Source organism: Sceloporus undulatus, chromosome 2 (genome assembly GCF_019175285.1).
Source record: "Sceloporus undulatus isolate JIND9_A2432 ecotype Alabama chromosome 2, SceUnd_v1.1, whole genome shotgun sequence".
Taxonomy (NCBI): domain Eukaryota; kingdom Metazoa; phylum Chordata; class Lepidosauria; order Squamata; family Phrynosomatidae; genus Sceloporus; species Sceloporus undulatus.
The window spans coordinates 313,237,299-313,258,890 of record NC_056523.1 but is presented as its reverse complement, the minus strand read 5'-3'; the positions used below and the strand labels follow the sequence as shown (position 1 = coordinate 313,258,890).

The following is a 21,592-nucleotide window of genomic DNA, read 5'->3' as shown; positions in this document are numbered from 1 at the left end:
CTCACACTTAAGACTGAATGGATGAGAGAGTAGAGTAGAGTGCTGCCAAGACACATTATACTCTTCCCTTTCACCAGGGGATGTTTCCTTTTTAATAAGAGTTCAGATACAGTACTTACATTGACCTGTGATAAGTCGACTCAGGTTTTTTGGGTCAATTTTTTGACCTAAATTTCTAGACGTATACATGAGTATGTACAGTGAGAGAACCAGCATGGTGTAGTGAGTTGAGTGTTCAACTATGATACTAGGAGACGGGATTCAGGTCCCTATGCGGATGTAAAAACCCACTGGATGATCTTAGGCAAGTCACACTCTCTCATCCTCAGAGAAAGGCAAGTGCAAACCTCTCCTCCCGAACAAATTCTGCCACAAAAAAACCATGATAGGTTCACTATAGAATCACCATAAGTCAGAAATGACTTGAAGGCACACAACAACAAATTTAAGAGAAGCAGAAACTGACTTGTCCATGTACCATTTTCAAAAATCTTTCAGTTTTCTTGGATCTGCTTAACTTCATGAAGGCTTAGACGATGTCCAATGTTTAACAATGCTAGAATAGTTTTGGAATTGACATACTGTGAACAAGACTATCTTGTCATTGGGGAACTCCCTTCTCCCACAGATTTCCTGAACCCACAATCTGTGCATTTTCAGAGCTTGAATGCACCACATTATAAACAGCAATGTTTATGTAATGTAATTTTTGTGAAATAATGTACCAAGGAGTGCTTTTTAAATATAACAAGGAAAATTTACTTCAGGAGCAGGAACTGTGTCAGTATCAAGGGCCAATTTCTTCAGGCCTCTACCAATGCTGTACCCCCATATGAACCGCAAGCCCAAATTCCTCCATTTTCCTCTGCAATCCCTCTCAAAATGATGATAAAATATTGTTTCACTTTCTATTGTCACTTTGGAGGGGATTGGAGAAGAAAATGGAAAAAAATGGAGTTGGCCTTGTCTGTTTTTGCAGACAAGCAAAGACTAACAGGCATTTTATGAGTGATGATGTAAGTCCCATTTTACAGAATGTGCTAAATATTGCTACTTGTTGTGCTGGTGTGTGTGTGTTTTAATTATTTATATTTTAACATGTTTTTCAAAATATAGATATATATTAATTGTGTTTTAACTTTTATGTCTTGTGAATTTTTGACAGTTTTATTTTTTGTAATCATTGTAAGCTGCTTTGAGCCCCAGTCTGGGGGGAAAGGGAGGATAGAAATAAATATACTACTACTAGTAGTAGTAGTAGTAGTAGTAATAGAAGAAAACAACAAAAACCATGACTGACTTGTGCCCAGTTATGTGTAATCCCATTGATTCTAAAAGGATATATGTTTATCTATTAAAAGTGTAGGGTTTCAGCTAAAATGTTAAACAAAACATTTTACTTAATCAGTAGTGAACAGGGCATCATGTAATTGCTAATTAATTATTTTCTGGAGAATTAGCCTTGAAACAGTCACACAGGAGTTACTGTTAAACTGTATTTTATTTTATTTTTATGTATTTAATTTGTCCTCTACCTTTCTCCCACTACAGGACCTATTTTGTATCTGGTGATTAACTTTGTATATGTGGATTAAAGTGAAAACTTTATGCTGTAAAGGATTTCAAAAGCATTCTTTTCTACACCTCATTTGTATTAAATGGCAAAAGTAAAATATATTGTAGCAAGATTTGATATCCTAACTGCTTTCTTCCTGGAAGCTAAGAACTGAGTAATGAAGCGGCTTTGATGGGGTAAATATGCTGTGTGTTTAAGTAGCTCTTGTTGCAATGTTCTTACAGCAGCTTTCTTGTTGTTACAGGAAGATCCACGGCTGAAATTCCCAGTGCACCTGCGATCAAAAGCTGCTTTAAACCCCAATGACTTGGGTCCCCTCCCCGTAAGTCTCCATGTTGCACATTTGTACAAATGCATCTTCTATGCTTGCTACATGCATGAGCAGATTTCTGCGTGATGGTAGTCACATGTTTTGTTTCTAGTGGTAAAAAGCTTCCCTGTGAGAGGAAATAGGTTCCCCTGAGCCTTCTTAACAGCATTTTTGAAGTGGCCAGTCACTTCATTGTTTGGTTGTAAAGCCAGCCCATTTAATAGTAGCATACAAAATAACGAAACAGCCAAAGTTCAAGGTTAAAGCACTGTAGATGTTCATCATTGGCTCTGGATTTTGGATGACTACTACCAAAAGAAAAGCAATAAACAGGCTTTAATCACAGGGAAGAATAGCACCTGTCATTAGGAATGAATGACTAATTTCATAAAGTATTATCCAGCTGCAGGCTTGTTAAATAACTCTGCTTTTTTGGTGTAACTTTCATGTGTAAATGAAGCCTCTGAATTTCATGTGGGGGACTACTGCAAATTCTCCTCTGAGACATTTTGTAGTGCCACATTCATAGTTGAAAGATGATGCTGCTTTCCATTCTAGCCAAAGTAGAAAAGACAGTGTAGTTCCTCCCTATAATCTGGATTTCCAGGACACTTTGTGCCTTCCAAAAGTTTTATGCTATCATACCCATGAACATTTTCTATTATTCATGCTGGTTGAAGCTGATATTTTGTAGTCTGAAACATCAAATAGGCACAAACCTGTGGAAGGCTGCCCTCAAGGATCTTTAACAAGCTGCCTAATACTGATGCAGGCCATGGCTTCATCTGAGGTCAGCCGTTCTCAGCATTGGAAGTTGGACTAAACGCTAATCATCCCTGACCAATAACCATGGTTCCTTGGGCTGATAGAAGCTGTAGTCTAAAATCTTAGAAGGGTACCATATTGGGAAAGTCTTTCCTGCTCTACTAGCATGTCAGCTCTGACTTTAACACAGAGGCTTTTCACAACTTTGCTACTCAAGAGATCTGTTTTAAGTGGAGATGCTATGGGCCAAACCTGGAACCTTCAAATTAAAAAGCAGCCCTTTGCTCTCTCAGACTTGTATTAGCAATGGACGTGGCGAGTTTTTGTTGAAAGTATTGTTGACCACAACTGGAATTCAGGCAGTTCTCAAGCTCCAAGATAGTAGTTATTCCATGTCCACAGATCTTCTGCTGGGAGTCCCGATAAACTCATTTATGGTCTTCCCACATTAGTGTCCAAAGTAGCACCTGTAGGGACAGGATCACAGGAAGCTGTTTTATTTATTATATGGTTTCCCCTACTCTCCCCATAAGAGCCCAAGTTGACTAACAATCTTACAACATTACACAAATTATCTAAAATACATCAAAATAACAAAACTGTATATCTAAAATAACATATCTAAAATAAATATTTACTAAAATATTGTTTGTTTTGGTTTTACATGATGTGAGATTCTTGGTCCATTACTGTCTACTCTGATAATCAGTGGTTGTCTGGGATTTTAGACACTTGTCTTCTCTAGCTCTTCCTGAAAATCCCAGGGATTGAAACTGAGACCTTCCTCTGAGTTACAGCCCTTATCCTAAAGAAAAAGCAAGATGACAAGATCAGTATCCTGTATCCTATTTAGTGGCCAGAACCAGTACTTGGAAAATTACTTTTTGAAAGGAAACATTACCATTACAATATACAATTTTTGGAAAGTAATTTGTTTGCCATAGTTTGCTATAATTTAGAATTCCTAAATGACTTACTGTAAGTGCAGTAAGTAAGTGCATTACTTACTACTTTCCATTAACTTTAGATCCTTTAAAAAAAACCTAAGTTTAAAAGCATAAGAATTGGCCCAAAGCTGAAGAAAAAAAGATCTCAAAATGGCCCTGGAAGTAGTGAATAAAACAACAAATAAAAATTGCTAACTATATAAAGAAATTTTTACTAGTATGTTTTACTTTCAAAAGGAGCATCATTGTCCATTTACCCCCAAGCAGAACATAAGACATAGTGTTTTTATGTATAACACATGGCTTCCTTTCGTCTTGCATGAAAAAGGAAGCCTGCTTGCTGATTGCCCCCCTCCCCCCCACCTCAGATTTGCTCCTAAATTTCATTTGGCCAGGAAAGCAAATGTTCCCTTTTTTTTCTTCTCTCTCTCATGGATCATTCACATAGGGTAACTGTATCTGGGTGTGTTCCAGGTACTTGTTCTTCCTGATTTTTATTTCTCATATCCCATTTCGTAGTGATGACCAACACATTTAGAACAGAAAATACAGCATATGTGTATGCTATCAGGAAGATATGAGAACCTACAAGAGCACTGAAAACTGGATACTAATAAAAAGCATGAGCTATGATCTAAAAAATATCATCTAAGTTCCTCTTTAGTTACAGACATGTAGGTGGCCTTAGAAAAATCTCAATTGTTCTCTCAATTTCAGTGTCACATTTTGCAGCTTCAGAATTAACAGTACTGACCTTTCTTGCAGAGTTGTTGTCAGAATTGCTGAGATAATGGACATGCAATGACATGAATATATTAATGTTCTAAAGCAAAGCTTGACACTATTTTAAAATGGCAATATTCAAGCCAGGATAGCCCTGACGTATGTTTCTGCCATTTTAGAAGCAGGGATACAGAGCCTAATATCACATCCTCTAACTCAGCATTTTTGAAATTGTGTATTTTCCCATAGTGTAGGGGTAGAGAAAATGTATGACCTCCAGATGTTGGTGAAATACACTTCCCATCATGCTTCATTAGTTATGCTGTGTGTGGCTGATGGGAACTATAGACCAATAACATTAAGAGGCTCACATGTTTCTTAGCCTTGCTGTAGTATATGTAGGTATCTGAAAATGGTGGTTAAAATCTCCCAGCAAAAAGCCATCTTTGTGTAGTTGTAACTTCGGAGTTGAGACAGGTTCTTTCGAGACACAAATTCTTCAGAACTTGCATTTTGTGCTTGTAGTAACCAACTGGTAATAACTGCCATTAACCATTTTAATTAAAATAGAATTTATTTTATCCATTAATCAGAAGGAAAATAAACTGTGCTAGGGATAAGGTTGTATTCTTTAATTATTAGATGTATATAAAAAATAACTAGCTCTTTACTAGCTTCGTTAATTCTTTGATTAAAAAATGTCAAGTTAAATTCTTAAGTTAAGATGTAAATGGAGAATGTCAGAATATTTACATCTGACATTTTTTAGTAAATCTAGCTAGAAAATTATATTTCAGAGGAATTGCTCATAGCAGAGCAACTATAAATGGCTGCCATGGGCCTGTCCCAGCTGATACAGGGTCCCACGCATTGCGCGGGTAATACACTTGATTTGGTCTTCTGTTCGGAGGCGGAAAATCCGTGGGTGGAAATAGCTAATATTTCCCCCTTACCATGGACGGATCATTTCCTGGTAGAGGTGAAAATCAAGGCCTCTACCCAGATCCCCCCCGGGGGTGGTGGACCAGTTAGGATGGTCCACCCTCGAAGGCTGATGGAACCTGAGAGGTTCCAAGAAGCCTTAGAGGGGCTTGCGGTTGGAAATGACGGCGACTCTGTTGATGCCCTTACCGGTATCTGGAATACCGGTCTCTCTGGGGCTATACACAGAATCGCTCCCAAGCGTCCTCTCAGGCCCGCTTCCAATCGTAAGCCTTGGTATACGGAAGAGCTCCGGGCGAGGAAGCGGGTTCTGCGACGACTAGAGTGCCGTTGGCGGAAAGACCTTCGCTTAAACGACAAGACTCTCCTAGACCGGCTGTTGAAGGACTATGGAGAGGCAATACGAGCAACAAAGAACTCGTTCTATGGTGCTCGTATTGCGTCCGCTGAGTCACGTCCGGCAGAGTTGTTCAGGGTGGTCAGGGAGCTAACTCAGCTCCCTCCTGCCCTGAACCAGATCCTTGAACCGTCTAAGGCCTGCTGTGACCTTTTCAATGACTTTTTTGTGGATAAAACTTCTCGCATAAGCGAAGGTCTGAACGCCGACGTTAATGCAGAACCTAGGGTAGGAGTGTCCAGAGCCTCCGTGGACTATGTTACACTGGATCAGTTTGAGTTGGTGAGTACCGAGGATGTGGACAAGATCCTCGGAAGTGTTCGGAAAACGACCTGCTCTCTTGATCCCTGCCCCTCGTGGTTAGCGGCCCAGGGGGGACCGGTGGTAACGACATTGTTACGCCGGATAATTAACACCTCTCTCAGGGAAGGGCGATTTCCATCGGATCTTAAATTGGCCATCGTAAGACCGATCCTAAAGAAGCCCTCCCTTGACCCCCTGGTACATAATAATTATCGGCCTGTTTCACTGCTACCATTCTTGGGGAAGGTGATCGAGAGAGCGGTTGCAATCCAGCTTCAGGCGGTCTTGGATGAAACGGATTATCTGGACCCATTTCAAACTGGCTTCCGGGCGGGTCACGGGGTTGAGACGGCCATGGTCGCCTTGGTCGATGATCTCCGTCTGGGCATCGACAGGGGAAGCGTGTCCCTGTTGGTGCTCTTGGATATCTCAGCGGCTTTCGATACCATAGACCATGGTATCCTTCTGGGACGCCTGGCTGAGGTGGGGATTGGGGGCACTGCGCTTCAGTGGTTCCGTTCCTACCTCTCCGGGAGGTCTCAGATGGTGCAGCTGGGGGACGTGTGCTCCAGCGAGCGGGCCCTTAAAACCGGGGTCCCTCAAGGAGCCATCCTGTCCCCCATGCTATTTAACATTTACATGAAACCGCTGGGAGAGATCATCCGGAGACATGGGGCGCGGGGTTATCAGTACGCTGATGACACCCAAATTATTTTCTCTATGTCTCCGACTGATGCAGTGACTGGGGATGGCGTCTCTCCTCTCGTGGCCTGTCTGGAGTCAGTAATGGGCTGGATGAGGGAAAACCGACTCAAACTTAATCCAGAGAAAACGGAGGTACTAGTGATAGGTCCCCCTGGTCCAGGAATGGCGGTGGTTCCACCTGTCCTGAATGGGGTCACGCTCCCTGTGAAGGATTCCGTGCGCAGTCTGGGGGTGCTTCTTGACTCGTCCCTTCACCTGACTGCTCAGGTGAATGCGACGGTCAGGAGTACCTGTTATCAGCTTCGGCTGATTCGCCAGCTGCGCCCATATCTGGCCCAGAGGGACCTTGAAACTGTTGTACACGCTCTGGTAACTTCGAGATTGGATTTCTGCAACGCACTCTACATGGGGCAACCCTTATACCACACTCGGAAGCTGCAAGTAGTGCAGAACATGGCAGCACGGCTGGTCACTGGCGTTTCCAGGACCAGCCATATAACACCGGTGCTTAAAGATCTCCATTGGCTGCCTATTCGCTTCCGAGCTCAATATAAGGCGTTGGTTATCACCTATAAAGCCCTAAATGGCTTGGGCCCAGGATTCCTGAAGGACCGTCTCTCCCCGTACATTCCGCCTCGCACCCTCAGAACATCTGGGCAGCAACTCCTGAAGGTGCCTGGGGCAAGGTTGGCCGCTACGGCCAGAAGATCCTTTTCCATAGCTGCCCCAGCCCTTTGGAACACGCTGCCCATAGAGCTCCGCTCATCTACCACCCTGGCCCAATTTAGGAAGGGACTCAAAACCTTCCTATTTAATCAGGCATTCCCCGACTAAACATCCTATGGGCCTCCCTCCTCACTCGTGGCCGTGAGGTTGGGCTAAGGGGTTTTTATTGTTTTTATGATGAGATGTTGATGTTTTTAATCTGTTTTATACTGTATTTGCTGCACTGAGGTGCATTTGTAAGCCGCCCTGATCTATTTGGAAGGGCGGGGTATAAATAAAATTTTATTATTATTATTATTATTATTATTAAATGAAAATTGTAATGGGAAATAAAAGAAACAGCATAGGGAGTCCAGATTTGTATTGTCTGTATTGTCTCTCAACATTAATTACTGCACTTCTTATTTGTGGCAGTAAATCCAGCCATTCTTATGGGTTTGGAATCTTCAGTGTATATTCAAAATCCTCTTTTAAGTGCAAACCAAGATTCAATAAATCTACCCATCTTCTTGCCTTCCCCCACCAGCCACTCAGCCATGAATCCACCCACCCCAAATTCTAATTCCTTCTTTCCTGAAGGGTTACCTTCCCACCTGCTGACATGTTTTTCAGAATGCCAACTCAAAGAGAAAACTTCAGATTTTCATTGACCACCCCCCAAAGAATGGAGAGGAAATGAAATATGGTTTTCCAGAGAAGTATCAAAAATATCGTGAGAGTTTTTGCAGAAAGTATTGATCAAGTGTCACTGCTGCGTCTTGCAAGTACTTAATTAGAAAATAAGAGTATCATGCACCATTGCATGTCCACACACTTGAATACACACAGCCCCCCCCCCCCCCCCCCCATGAACAATAGGTTATTTTTCCATTCTTTTGCAGTGCTTATTTTTGCTTTTCTGCAGCAATTCCTGCATAGTGCTTTTTGCAGAAGCTTGATTCAAGACAGGAACAAAGCTATCCCTTCTTCCCTCTTCTCCTGCAAATTGTGATTTTGTTGAATCTTCCAGCAGGGCCTTGTCACTTCTACCTTTATCTCCAGCAGAATCCCAGGAGATACTAGAAAACTGGGGGTAAATAGGATTGTTCTGGTTGGTCATCTAGAGAACACAAAAGCAGCAACAGATGGCTGGTACTTTCTTTGAAATCACAGCTTGAGGGATGGAAACCACTTCTTCCTACCCACCCACCCAGTTTATAGATACCATATCGAGACTGGGAATCATGAGGTCCTCCATATACAGTTGAAACACAAGGCCCACCAGCCCTAGGTGGCATATCCAGTAGTGAAGAATATTTTGAGCTCCAGTCCAAAAGTATCTAGAGGACCACATGATTCCCACCCTGCTTTACATTTTGGAAGAATGGAGATCTAGTCCCTCCCCTTGTGCATTTACAGAAAATAAGACCTCTGCAGAAGCTATTCAGACATCCTGCAAAAGGCCAGCTCAAGGTCAAACACCCCTCCTTTCCTTGAGTTCTCTGCACATACCATGGGATGCAAGAAAGGGAGGCATCAGTAGATTGGGCAAGTAAGGAAATTGAAGGTATGGTGCAACAATCTCTGTATTTATTTGATGTGGGGGACAGGCCCTCACGTGGTTCTTTGGGATACATGGATCAATGCCCTACCTCAGAGCAGGGAAAGATCACATGTGCAAGGAATTCACATGTTCCTTGAAGCACACATGGATTTCTGGGCCAGTTTCTAAAGCTTCAAAATATTTGGACAATGTGTGAGGTGTTCTTAGAAAGAAGAGGGAAAGATACATATCTGATTTTTTGCCTATTTGAAAAAAAAACTGTTTGCACATAATACAGCAATAAATACTGATTCTGCTGCTGATTTTGTTTTTGTTGTTTTTTACAGCCTGGTTGGGAGGAAAGGATACATTTGGATGGAAGAACGTTTTATATAGATCATAGTAAGTAGGCACACAGGTTCTACAGCAAGTAGGTGAAGGGAGACAATCAATATTGAAGTGAAAGCTTTGTAATTTTACTCTTCATTTAGGAAGCCAGGTGTTGATATGTGGCGACATTCATACCCGAGACTTAGTGCCCACTTACGGTACTGTATAATTCACCAAAAGCTTGCTTTTAATTGGCTCATCAAGCTTTGTCCCTATTTGATCTTGTGAAGCATTAACATTTCTTCTTTGTGGTGTTTTTGTTGAACTTTTTGGATTATTTTTTTCCTTTTGGTGTTGTGGATGGATCCCATGGCTTATATGCACTTATTAATAAATGAAAGCACACTCTAGGAATAGAAAATAAGATGAGAAAAAATGATGTAGCCACAAGTCTATCTATGTAGGCAGTGGAAGAAATTCTCAATAGACTCTTCCCCCCCACCCCCAAAATTACTGAAAGAAGGTCTTGGGGCAGTGCCAGTTCTGACCTTATTTTCTATTTGCAGCATGTTATCTTGCACCCACCCTGTTAATCTCTATCCACTTCTGTTTCTTGAAGTTCCAGTGTAAATGGTGTTTCATTGTAAACATGTCCTATTTACAGCACCTCTGAACAATTGTGTGGATCTTTGTCGTGTTTTGACTATTAAGTGCCAACAAAAAAATGTTTTTCAGCTAGAAGTGTTTGTGATTTTTTTTTAATTGTCAATATATATATTAAACATCCTCTTGAGATATAGGGCAACAGGGAAGACAGTATTGTGATGTTAACATTAACATTTTAAAATAGTTGCACCATAATTGTGGTCTCTGTTTGTTTTTTTAAAATCCCCATAGAATTAACTATTAGTGTTCTCCTTAGTTGCATAATGTGTTTAATATTTTAAAAACCTCCTGTTTAACGTAGATTACAGATCTTGCAAATGCATGAATAGATTTTATATAGTAGCTTGACTTTAAAATAAGGAATGAAATTCACATGTTTCAGAACTAAATTGATCTGTTTGGAGAGTTGTATGAGATTAACTAAGAAATGCCTGAATCTTAAACTAGTCAATTTTCATTTATTCTTAGTTTGGGGAAGTGAAAGAAGTCAATCATTAAGTTTTCAGATTTTATTTTTTTGGATTGATTATCTTCCTTTTCCTTTAAATTGTTTCACTACACCAAACATCTAGCATTCCTAAAAATGTGATCCTGTGCATCTGCCACTGGTCATAGGTGTCATGGTCTGTGATGCAAAGGGATCTTGCAGTATCATTGAGACTAACTGTGCAAAAGAAGTTGTAGCATGAGCTTTTGTAAACTTGGGTGTTTATCAGACGAGCTCTTAAAGAGGTACTATTCCAGTGTGACTCCTCTAGCTGCCTCCTGTTGCCTGCTGGGATTGGCAGTTTTAAGGAGGGGTATTTAGAATTCTCAGGCAGAGAAGTTCAGCTCCTTAAAACTGCCAATCCCAGCATGCAACAGGAGGCTGCTAGAGGAGTCACACTGGAATAGTAGCTCTTTAAGAGCATAGTGTGATAAACATCTTGGTCTACTTCCTCAGCTGCATGACGTCTGAGGAAGTAGACCAAATATCTGAAAGCTCATGCTACAACTTCTTTCACACAGTTAGTCTCAAAGATGCTGCAAGATCCCTTTGTATACTAATATTCCAGACTAACATGGCTATATTCTACCTCCATAGTCTGTGGTGTTAAAGTAGTACAGTAATCCTATGCACTGGTGTGCTGTTGCTATCAGTTTTAACATGCTGATTTTATAGCAGTTGAATAAGTAGAATTTCATTCTGCTGCTATAAAAGTGCCATCCTTAACATGGTGAATGAGGCAGATCCCGCCAGATCTCCACACAGTTTATAGTTCAGAAATGCTTAAAACTAGTGGGCTGCTTAATACTATAGGTTATGCATAGCAACCAGTTCCACATTCTGTCAACAGCTCTGTACTTAGAGTTAAGCTCCTTGCATAGCAGAGCTGTGCCATGGGGTGGCAGAAGAAAGAGTGCTGGCACAATGCCACAGATAGGCATACCAATTCTCCTGCTGGATCTCGGCCCTATCACATGATAGGAACTCTTTGTCCTCTTACACTGGCACTGGAACACCGCCACCTGATCTTATGAACCACGACTTAACAAATGCCCTTTCAGCTGCAAACGTTTGCAAATTTGATAGAAATCTGAAGGTTAATGAAGATACTGATTTCAGTTAAAGTACCCCTTGTTTTCATAATTGTTTCAACCAGCTCTGTCTATTCCTAAACTGCCATGCCAATCAACAAACAGTGTGGTTGTATCAACACAAACCATTCCCTGTGAAAAAGCTGGCTTTTGTTTTAAAAGGTCAGGATTAAGCTTTAAAAAGTTGCTTTGGGGGATTACAGTGACCCTGCTCGATGGGGTACCCCAGCAGTTGTAATACAGAAAAGTAACTTTCTAAGTTCTGGATCAGCAGTAAAGAATAAATCACTGGTTATTAAATGTTCTTCAACATTTGTAGCTGAATTCACAGTATTTGAAAAGAAACAGAGCCATAGTCATAAAGCACAGGAGTGGGAAATTGTAGAGGAGCTGGGGTTCAATTTTTTGCCCCCAAAAGGACCATAACAGGCCTCTGAATGGACAAAATTTCAGCCATGACTAAAAGTTCCAGTTTTGATTTAGCATTTTGGGAGGTGTTTTTGTCTGGAGTGGGTCACCTCAGCAAGCCATACATTGCCACTCCAGAAAGCTGGTGGAAATGGCAAAACAACAATTTTGCTCAGAAAAGCAGCTTTGACACCAGGGGTGCAGGGAGCAAGGCTACATGGAGACCATAGTTTGCCCACCCTTTTACAACACATGAATTGAAAAGTGCTATTATATTTTGGCATTCCTCCCCCATTTCTCCCGCCAAAATATTTTATTAAAATATGCATTCATGCTAAAAAAAAATCCATATCAGTGTGGCTGGGGGATTCTTGAAACTGTAAGGCAAAGAAGTTACTTTCCCAAGCTCTGATTGTTTTATTTATTGTTGCCAAACAGTATGTCCTTTTTGAAGATCCCAAGATTTTCTTATGCTCTTTTATCATCAAATATATTAAAGACAGCAGAGGGCTCTTGGTTTCCGCTGGAGTTTGGTTCCAGGACCCTCTGTAGAGATGAAAATCTGTGGATGTTCAAGTCCCTTATATAAAATAGCAAAATTAAGGTTTGATTTTTGGAATTTACATATTTTTGGAATGGATGGATAATGGAAGCCATGGATAAAGAATCTGTGGATATGGAGGGCCAGTTGTACAATTATCTCCATAGTTTATCCTGTCCTAGTTGTCACTGCCATGGTGACACTTTGAAAGTAACTGTAAAGGAGCCTGGAGCCTGTTCCTTGGTTCTCTTTTGGTCCCTTAGAATTTCTTACATTTGCACATTACTTCCCATTGTTGTCCCAAATGGCCACTTACAAAGGTGTAATGAGTAGTGGTGCATTTGATTACTTGGAGAACATCAAAACAAAGCAAAAGCTGGCACATTCCAGCAATCCTCTTCCCAATATAGGTTGAGTCTCCCTTATCTGAAATGCTTGAGACCAGAAAAATATCAGGGTTTTTTTTGTTTTGTTTTTTGTTTTGTTTTTGTTTTGTTTTTTTATTTTTGGGTTTTGGAATGACAATATTTGCATATACATAATAAAATATCTTGGAGATGTCACCCAAGTCTAAACACAACATTCATTTATATTTCATATACACCTTATACACATAGCTCGAATATAATTTTGTACAATATTTGTACTAATTTTGTGCATGAAACAAAGCTTGTGTACGTTAAACCATCAGAAAGCAGAGGTCACTATCTCAGCCACCCGTAAAAATGGTTTTGGTTTTTGGAGTATTTCATATTTTGTAATTCTGGATAAGGGAGGCTCAACTTGTGTAATGTAACGTGATTACTCTATTATTTGTAATTCTGTAGGGAACAGTCCAGCTCCCGGTGTAAAGGGGAAATGTGACAAAATGCCCCCTCCATGTTTTTCAGAGGGCTAGGAAGTAGGTGGCAGAATTTTAATTTGATGCAGTGGCCCACAACATACTGATCAGAGTACCAGATTTCAATAGGAAAGGTGATCACGACAAGGGAGACACCAGTGATTGGATGTGAGAATGCCCTGGGGTCCCAGACGTTCCACAAGGATACTGATGTCAGCTGGCTACCAAATTCCTCTAAACTGGACATGAGTCAGTCAGTTGCTCCTCCTGAGTATGAGGCATCAGTAGCATAAGTCACTTTTTATTCCATATGTCATATTGCACATGCATCTTGGCCTAGCAGTTTATCCAGGCCAGAAGATTAGTTCCTTCCCTTGGCTATATATGAATTCATCTGGAAGGATTGCCACTCAAGGACAGTTCCAGATTTGCAATTGCTGAACTGGGTTAGAGTCTCTGTATCACCCAGTAGAAGGCTGGAAACCCTTCAGAGTTTAGCCATTCCATGAATGCAACAGAGCAGTTAAAGGTTATTAAAGAAACTAAATCATGTTAATAATCAAGCTGCATAATAGTTCCACTGTACCTTATACTGTAAGTGGTCCTCATACCTAGCAGTGGAGACTCATTTTTTGCAGGTCTATGCACATTATGAGTAGATAGCATGAGAGGTATATTAATTGGATGGGTGAAGGCATTACCCCCCAAATGAGAATTCTGCCCCTCAAATGAAATTTTAATTCCTGCCCTGTTTCTAGCATTTCATGAAATACCTAAATACTGTGCCTAGAATTCTTATATTTGCAAAATTCTGGAAACTTGGGGACTGAAGGAAAATTTCAAGGTGAATAGAATTCTTATTTGGTGGCAATGCCTCCCTTCTTACCCCTTCCAGCTCCCGTGATATCTGCATCCATAGCCCTCACCAAAATGGGCATAGTAACAGATTGGGACCACTTATAAAGGAATGTTAAGTCACTCCAGTCTGCAGTCAGCTTATGTGGCAGGTCAGAATGTATATGAGCAAAATCATTAGAAAGATGAATTCCCCTTACCACCATCATTGCAAATTTCACTTTTGCTCATAGAGTCCCTTTCTCTCCCAGGGCTTGGTGTGGCGCTCTTGGCCAAAGGGAAACTTCTCAACTAGACATTACTTGGTAACATACAGTTCCAAACCAGATGCTCCTCATATAAAGGGAAAAACGATTAGATGGATATCCTACTTTCTGTCTCTAGGCAAGGCAAGGTCACAGAAACGTTTTTAAAAATTCTTTTTCACTTAAAGTGAAAGATCTCCATGTTCCCAAGAGGAATAAATATCTAAACCATGTATGTCCAACAAGTGGGCATCTTCAGAATTAAAGCAACAATTCCAAAAATGCCTTTCCCATTTTGTTGTATATTCACATAAGAACCATGCTGGATCAGGCATCTGTGATCTATCATTCTGATCAGCTGCATATGGAAAACACACCGGCAGGGCATGAGTGCAGTGGCACCCTCCATCTTGCATTCCCATCAACTGATCTATAGGGATATGGAAGATGATTTTTAGCCATTCTGCTAGTAGCCATTGATGGCCCTAACTTCCATGAATTTATGTGATCCTCCTTTAAAGCCATCTGGGTTGGCAGTCACCAATGGGCTCTCAACATGCAGAACTTGGTTTTTCATCCACCATTCTCTGAGAAATTATGCCCCATTCTAATTTTTTCAGTCTCCACTATGGTTGTCTCTCATGTCCTACTAAACATCTGAATAGAACATATAAAACTAGACCTGAATTTATTTCTCAACACTTGTAACTTATCCTGCCCTACTAAACTGAGAACACATTAGCAAGTTAGTTTAACTTACATCCCCCATCCCCTTATTTTTATACCCCACTCCCTCTTCTAGCATTATGTTTTTACTAGTCTCTTCCTAGAATCTTACATTTATTAAGCTGGTAGATATCCTTTAAATTACACTGGAAGCCATTTTTAAAATCAGGCATCCTCATGCAAATACAGATTACAGTTGTGTAGTTAATTTAATCAAGTGTTTGCAATAGTTTGCATTAGCCCACATTGTTTTTTGTACCAAGCCAAGATTAAATACCTCAAAAAGGCTGCTTACAATTTGTATAATGAGTACTGTAAAGACCATTAACAATACAATATGACATTCTGCTAGAATATACGTGATAACTGCATTTTGGAATAGATGTCTCCCACTAAACTATCTTATGGGAGGGCATTATAATGTGTGGTGATTACATATTTCCCCACCATCACTATCGTGAAAGGTTTACTTACAGTTAGATAGGCAAAAAATAGAATGTGGAAATGTATATGTGTGTGTGTATGTGTGTGTTTTTAATCAAAATCTGGATGTACAAAGAATATAAAAAGAAAAGAACTAATACATTCTCTTGTTTAACTTCCAGATAATAAAATTACCCAATGGGAAGATCCCAGACTGCAAAATCCTGCCATTACTGGTCCAGTAAGTATTGTGTGTACTTTCTGAATTCCTTTGAGACAAGACTGCTGTGCTTTGTTCTGTTATCTCTATAGGCAAAGCAGTACCACTTAACTAGATCTTTCTACAGCAGCAGATTCAGGATAAAAGGAAGGAGAATAAATTGCATTAGTAAAACAATAGTGGGGATTATATCCATTGCTACTTTCCATCAACCAAGGTTTCACTGGCATCAATTAACAAATCCTTCTCCTAAATCCAATCTGATCAATAGAGAGACTAAGTTGTGAACTAGGAAGCTAAGGGTTGACATCCTGTTTCAGCAAAAAATGGAGTAGTGACAAACTAAGGCAAGCTGGCATTCCACAAACCTTGGCTCCCTATGAAAAAAATAATACTGAAAATAATATCTGAAAGGCAGAATTTGAAGTGTCAGGGGCTAGGGGGGAGGGATATACTTTACTAGGGATTAGGAGGGCATAGTCTGGGCTACATGCCTATTCCCTTGAGGAAAACAAAGGCTATAAAACGTATGTTATAGGCCTGGAACAGACCGTTGCTTTGCAGTGGCCTGAGGCCAAAATTAAGGCTTGGGAATGCGGAGTATCCACAAGCTCCCAAGCCCTGGCACTTGGCGGTGGTGCCATCATGGCAGGCTGTCTACATGGGGGCCGCCATGATGATGTAAGTGCAGCACTGAGTCCACATGTCACAGTGCCATGCTTGCATCATCGACGTACCACAGTGCGCCAATGGTGTACTCATGGTGGCAACTACATGCACTAAGAAGTGCAGAGGGAGCCCGCGCAGTTTGGTTGTTCTCATCTGTTAATTTACTGTCAGTTTTTCTGTGGATCCCATTCCTTCCCTCATCTTCTCTAGAATGCTGTGCTACTACCAGAGACATTCTTCCCAGTTTTTGTGAAGTGCAGCACATCTGTAACCAGTAGCACAGTCTGAAAAGTAAAGACTGCGATTCCAGGAGCTAAACTTTTCCTGTCTACACCATCTGCATAACCAACCATTCACTTTTAGTATCTGCCTGTCCCTGTGTAGTCCTCTATCCTTCATTATCAGAATTGACAAGAATATAACCTTTGCCTCAAACAGCTTCAGTTTTCTATGCAAAGCTTCATAGTCAGAGATGATCCACTCAAAGGTGTTCTTGGCCATGTTGTTGGTACCCACATGAATAAAGAGACAGGGATGCTGATCTGTGTTCATTAAGAGTTTTGACAAGTTATCAGTGTTGTCCTGGATATGTGCGCCAAGAAGACAGCACATTTGTCAATTCATGTTGTCAGGCTGGCACACAGGTGCCACTATACAATGAGTCCCCAACTATAAGAACCCTTCTTTTCTTCTTGTTGTGGATGGTGGTTAACTTGATTCCTGTGGTATCCCTTGTTGCTGGTTTCCAGTTTGAGCATTTTCACTGCTGCTATCCTCCTAAAGATGTAATAACTGCTTATTTGGAGAGGTTCTGAATCACTTCTGTATGGACTGCTCCTGAGAGTGACTTTCCTCCAGAATGTTTCCTTGCTGTAACAGGTGTCTTCATTTCCCAGCAGACAGGGTCTTAACCTCCTGTATTCTGGGTTTAGCTCCTCCTATTTGCTCCTGTAGGCAGGATTAGCAGCATGAACCTTCATGGCCTTGAACCCAGAATACAGGATGCTAGGACCCTCGTCTGCTGGAAATGAACGTATCGTGGGTAAGTACCAATGTTAGTTTTTCTTTGACAGTTTCTTTCTGTTGGTTTTGTATGATCTGTTCTCCCTATCCAGGAAATTCTGCTGTTCTCTGATGCATTGAAGGGACTCAAAATGTAGCTGTAAAGCACTGACATTCTTTTCCAAGAGAGCTGTCAATTCACACTTGTTTCAATGTAATTGGTGATGTATTCTGGCAAGAAGACAAACATTGCACATATGTTGCAGCAGAAAACTATGGAGCCTTCTGTCTCCATCTCTATAGTTATTTCTCCCCCTTTGCTCCCTTCTCTACAAAGTCACATTGCTTCTTGATTTTTCCCATATTCCTTGAAACTTTCTTCCAAGGCAGCTCTGTCATTCCCATGTAGTTTAGCAGCATCAACCCAATTGTTCCAGGATTGCCTCTTGGCTAGGCAGGGACCTGCTTTCCCTATAGCTGCAGCTTCATATACACCTCTGAATCTAATCCAGATATAATTTGTGGAAGCCAACTATTTTTTCATTGGTAAGCACCATATGGAAGTATAGTTTCTTTGCTGAGTTCAAGAACAGGTTTCCTATGCACTTGCTATATGTACTTGCAATATGTACTGCTTCCAACAGAATGCTTTGAGAATCCTGGCAACAAATACTAAACTAAGTGGCAGCAGAGCTGTTTTGGCCACTTGTTTTTCCTCATTCATTTTAGATTTTGGACTGTGTGATTTCTTTTTAATTGTAGAGCGAAGTTCAAAGTGCCATCTTTTTGATATGTGAACTTCCTCTCTTCAAAGTGTGCCATCTGCATTAGTAAGCAGATGAATGCTTCTAGATTCAGCATACTTTCAATGTATTTTCATCTGTGCTAACTTCTGCTACTCTGGATCTATGTAAAGCAGCTTCTTTTCCCAAACTAATGCTTTTTCATGAGATATTTTTTAAAACCTTAGTCAGGGAAAATGTGTTTCCAGGACAGCAAGAAACACTGTGCTATTAATCCACCCACCCCTCTTTATATCATTGTAAAAGTGCAAAGGCCATGATTTGACATGCTTGATAAATGAGACCAATTATTTTGCCATTAGAAATTGAGCCGAAGAATACATTGCTATATTTATATTTTATTATAATCAGAGTTTCAGAAACTTACTTTTTAAAATGCAGCTCCGAGACTCCTTTATAGCCAACATGGCACTGGTAAGGCTAGCTATAAGATCTGGAGCAAGAATATTAAGAAATATTGGCTTTGGCCAAAATGGCCAACTGTTCTAGCTTTGCATGATATATTATTATCTTTAAGCGTGAAAAGCTATCGAAAGATTCTATGAGGGCAGAAACTCAGTCCTTGGGTAAACCCCCCCCCCCCACCGCCCAGCTCAGGAGAGGGCTGAGGAGCTGTGTGGTAGAGATGTATACCCTAGAAATTACAACGTTCCCCACTGCAAAGCTAAAGAATAACAAGGATTCACTAAAGTCACCTAAACAGAAGCTTCTCCAGAGAATTACAGTATTATTGAAGAACCTTGGATGGCTCATGGTGAACAGAGATGTAGACATACACACTAGGAGATTTATTATTCTGGAGTAAATACAAACAATTTGCATTGTAAATATTCAATATTTTGCATTGTAAATATTCAATGTAGTCTATTAAGAAGTTAATGGAAGGTGAAACTAAGTGAAACTAACAGCTGAGACTGAGTGATAGCAAAATGATCAAAATTGAAGGTTAAACTAAGTGGCAATTTGGACTGGAAATATGAAATAGAACCACTGATTCCCAGTCTTAAACACTTAGAAAAGGAGAAATAAATATCCTCTCTCCCACCAGAATTTAATCAGAGAATAATAATAATAATAATAATAATAATAATAATAATAATAATAATAATAAATGTTTATTTCTATTCCGCCTTTTCCCGATAGGGAATCAAGGTGGATTACAACAGGTATTAAAACATTAAACAGTTAAAATTACAATCATGATTAAAAAGGAATAGCATATCCTGACCCGACCCTCAATCTTTGATTCAAAGTTCCTGCATGGCAAAATGGGGTTGAATTGGATGGCCCTTGGGGTCTCTTCCAGCTCTATGATTCTAAGGTCAGCTCTTTCCCATTTCTCCATCCTTGAAGCTCCAGAACCAAATCTTCCCCTGTACTTCCGCAGGGTCTTGGACGCCGCAGCACAGCTTGCTGTGATACTTTGTGGGCAGGCAGCAGAGCGGGCGGGGCAGGACTGGGAAGATGGTGTGGCCGTGGGGGTTCACATCTTCCCTCTGCATGGGGCTGTAAGCAGACTAAGCAGGAGCCCCATGAGGATGATGGTGGTGGAGTTGTGGGTGCTGTACCATAAGTACGAGAGGTTGTAGAACTTCTGCAGCCCCGTGATCCTCTCTGGAGCTGTTGTCAATGTCAGCAGTGTTGTCATGACAGCTGTCGTCAGTTCCCATCAAGTGGGGGGCCTCTGGGCTTATTTATTCAACATAAACATGGCCACCAGAAAAATACCCAGTGGTGGATGTGTCCTAATGTTCAAGCATTAATGTTTGAGATATGTAGCCAGATTTTATATTTGAATAAAAGAGTAACAGAGAATAGTGGAAATTTAGAGAAGAAACTGGTTTTGTTAAGATAAGAGATTCCAGGACAAGTAAATCACTTTTTAAAGCTTGATAAAAACAGTTCAAAGAGATCGCAGCATCAGTTCAGAATCTCACAATTACACACAGACATTAACAGGACATCTATGACAGTTGAAAGGGAATGGACACTTTATGTCAAGATTTGGAAAGGCACAGGATAGAATTACGATGATGGAATGAAAATAAAAGGAAACACGGATTAGGCGCAAGAATAGCCAACTGACTTAAATGCTATGGTGTACCCTAAAAACAGTTCTCATGTGAATTTGACAAGAAGTTAGGACTTATAGTCAAAACTCTGCTTCTGATCATAGGTGCACATCTCTGATCATATTCAAGAGATGTGATCATTCATTTCACACATAAAAGCGTCAGAATAAAATATTGAGAGCATACACTTTAAAAAGGCTTAAAATAAATGAGAATGAAATAATTATGTTTAAAGAAATTCCTGAAAGAAGTCTAAAAAACAGAAAGTATAAATTCTTGTTGGAGGTGCTCAGAAAAAAAATACAATCTTTCGCTGGATACTCCCAGAGGGATGATAACCATTTATGCAGGAAAATTATATACTATAAACTCTTTGGGGAATGAGAGACCTGTTCAGAATGTGGAAGGAAGAGGTCCCAGAAGCCTTAGAGGAATGTTAAAGATTTATATGTGAAGGGCAATGAGAAAATTTTAGATATGGAAGTCTGTCTATATAAATTTAACCAAATTATGTTTGGAATAAAAATAAAACCTGAATGGGTCTGTGACAACTATGGAAATTACTGAAATGATTATAAAGGTTAAATCTTTTTTTAATCTCGAAAAACACCAGGCCCAGATGCACTACCGACATCATATAAGATGAGGAATAAGGAACACTGAAACAACTGTTCTCAATATTACTTAATTTTTGGAACATCATAAAGGCAAAAGGGGCTTTTCATGTTTTGTTTTGTTTTGTTTTTAAGATGCACACAAAGTGTTTGATAATACTTCTTGGAACTATTCATTTCAAGTACTGGAGAGAATGGACTTTGGTGAAAATATATGGGCAGTAAAGACAATTTACTCAGTCCAGAAAGCCCTTGGTAAATGGCAATGCAGTGACATTGACTGAATTACAAAAGGGGACTAGACAAAGGTGCCCTCTCTCACCTTTACTGTTTCTTTTGGCACTGGAGAGCCTTTTAAGAGATATTAACAGGGCAACAGACTCTATAGGATGACAGTGAAGGAGGAGGAAGAGGAGGAGGATAAACTGAGATCTTATGCAGATAATCTTGTGATAATGATAAATACACCATGTATTTTTTTAAGTTATTTGGCACATGTTCCAGATTTAAAGTGAACTGTGACAAAACAAAATTGCTGACTTAAAATATGACTTCAAAGGGGGACAATGAACTAACTGCCTTTTCAAATTTTGAAGTAGAAAAATGGGATTAAATGTTTGGGAGTTACAACCGTTTATTTCAAAACAGCTATGAAAAAGTATGGAAGGAAATTAAAAGAGACT

The 21,592-nt window shown here is 40.2% G+C and overlaps 1 protein-coding gene across 12 annotated transcripts in view; it reads left to right on the top strand.

Annotated features, from left to right (window-relative positions):
* NEDD4L (NEDD4 like E3 ubiquitin protein ligase) overlaps nucleotides 1–21,592 on the top strand; it is a 406,323-nt gene that overhangs the window by 350,182 nt on the left and 34,549 nt on the right. For 7 of the 12 annotated variants that reach the window (XM_042448261.1, XM_042448266.1, XM_042448264.1 and 4 more), the window contains 4 exons: nucleotides 1,821–1,898; nucleotides 9,264–9,318; nucleotides 9,408–9,464; nucleotides 15,712–15,770. In XM_042448261.1, coding sequence (XP_042304195.1) covers nucleotides 1,821–1,898; nucleotides 9,264–9,318; nucleotides 9,408–9,464; nucleotides 15,712–15,770 — 249 coding nt within the window. Of the gene's footprint in view, nucleotides 1–1,820; nucleotides 1,899–8,792; nucleotides 8,941–9,263; nucleotides 9,319–9,407; nucleotides 9,465–15,711; nucleotides 15,771–21,592 lie in introns of those variants that run through there. The other 5 variants (XM_042448263.1, XM_042448262.1, XM_042448257.1 and 2 more) reach the window with 2 other exon arrangements.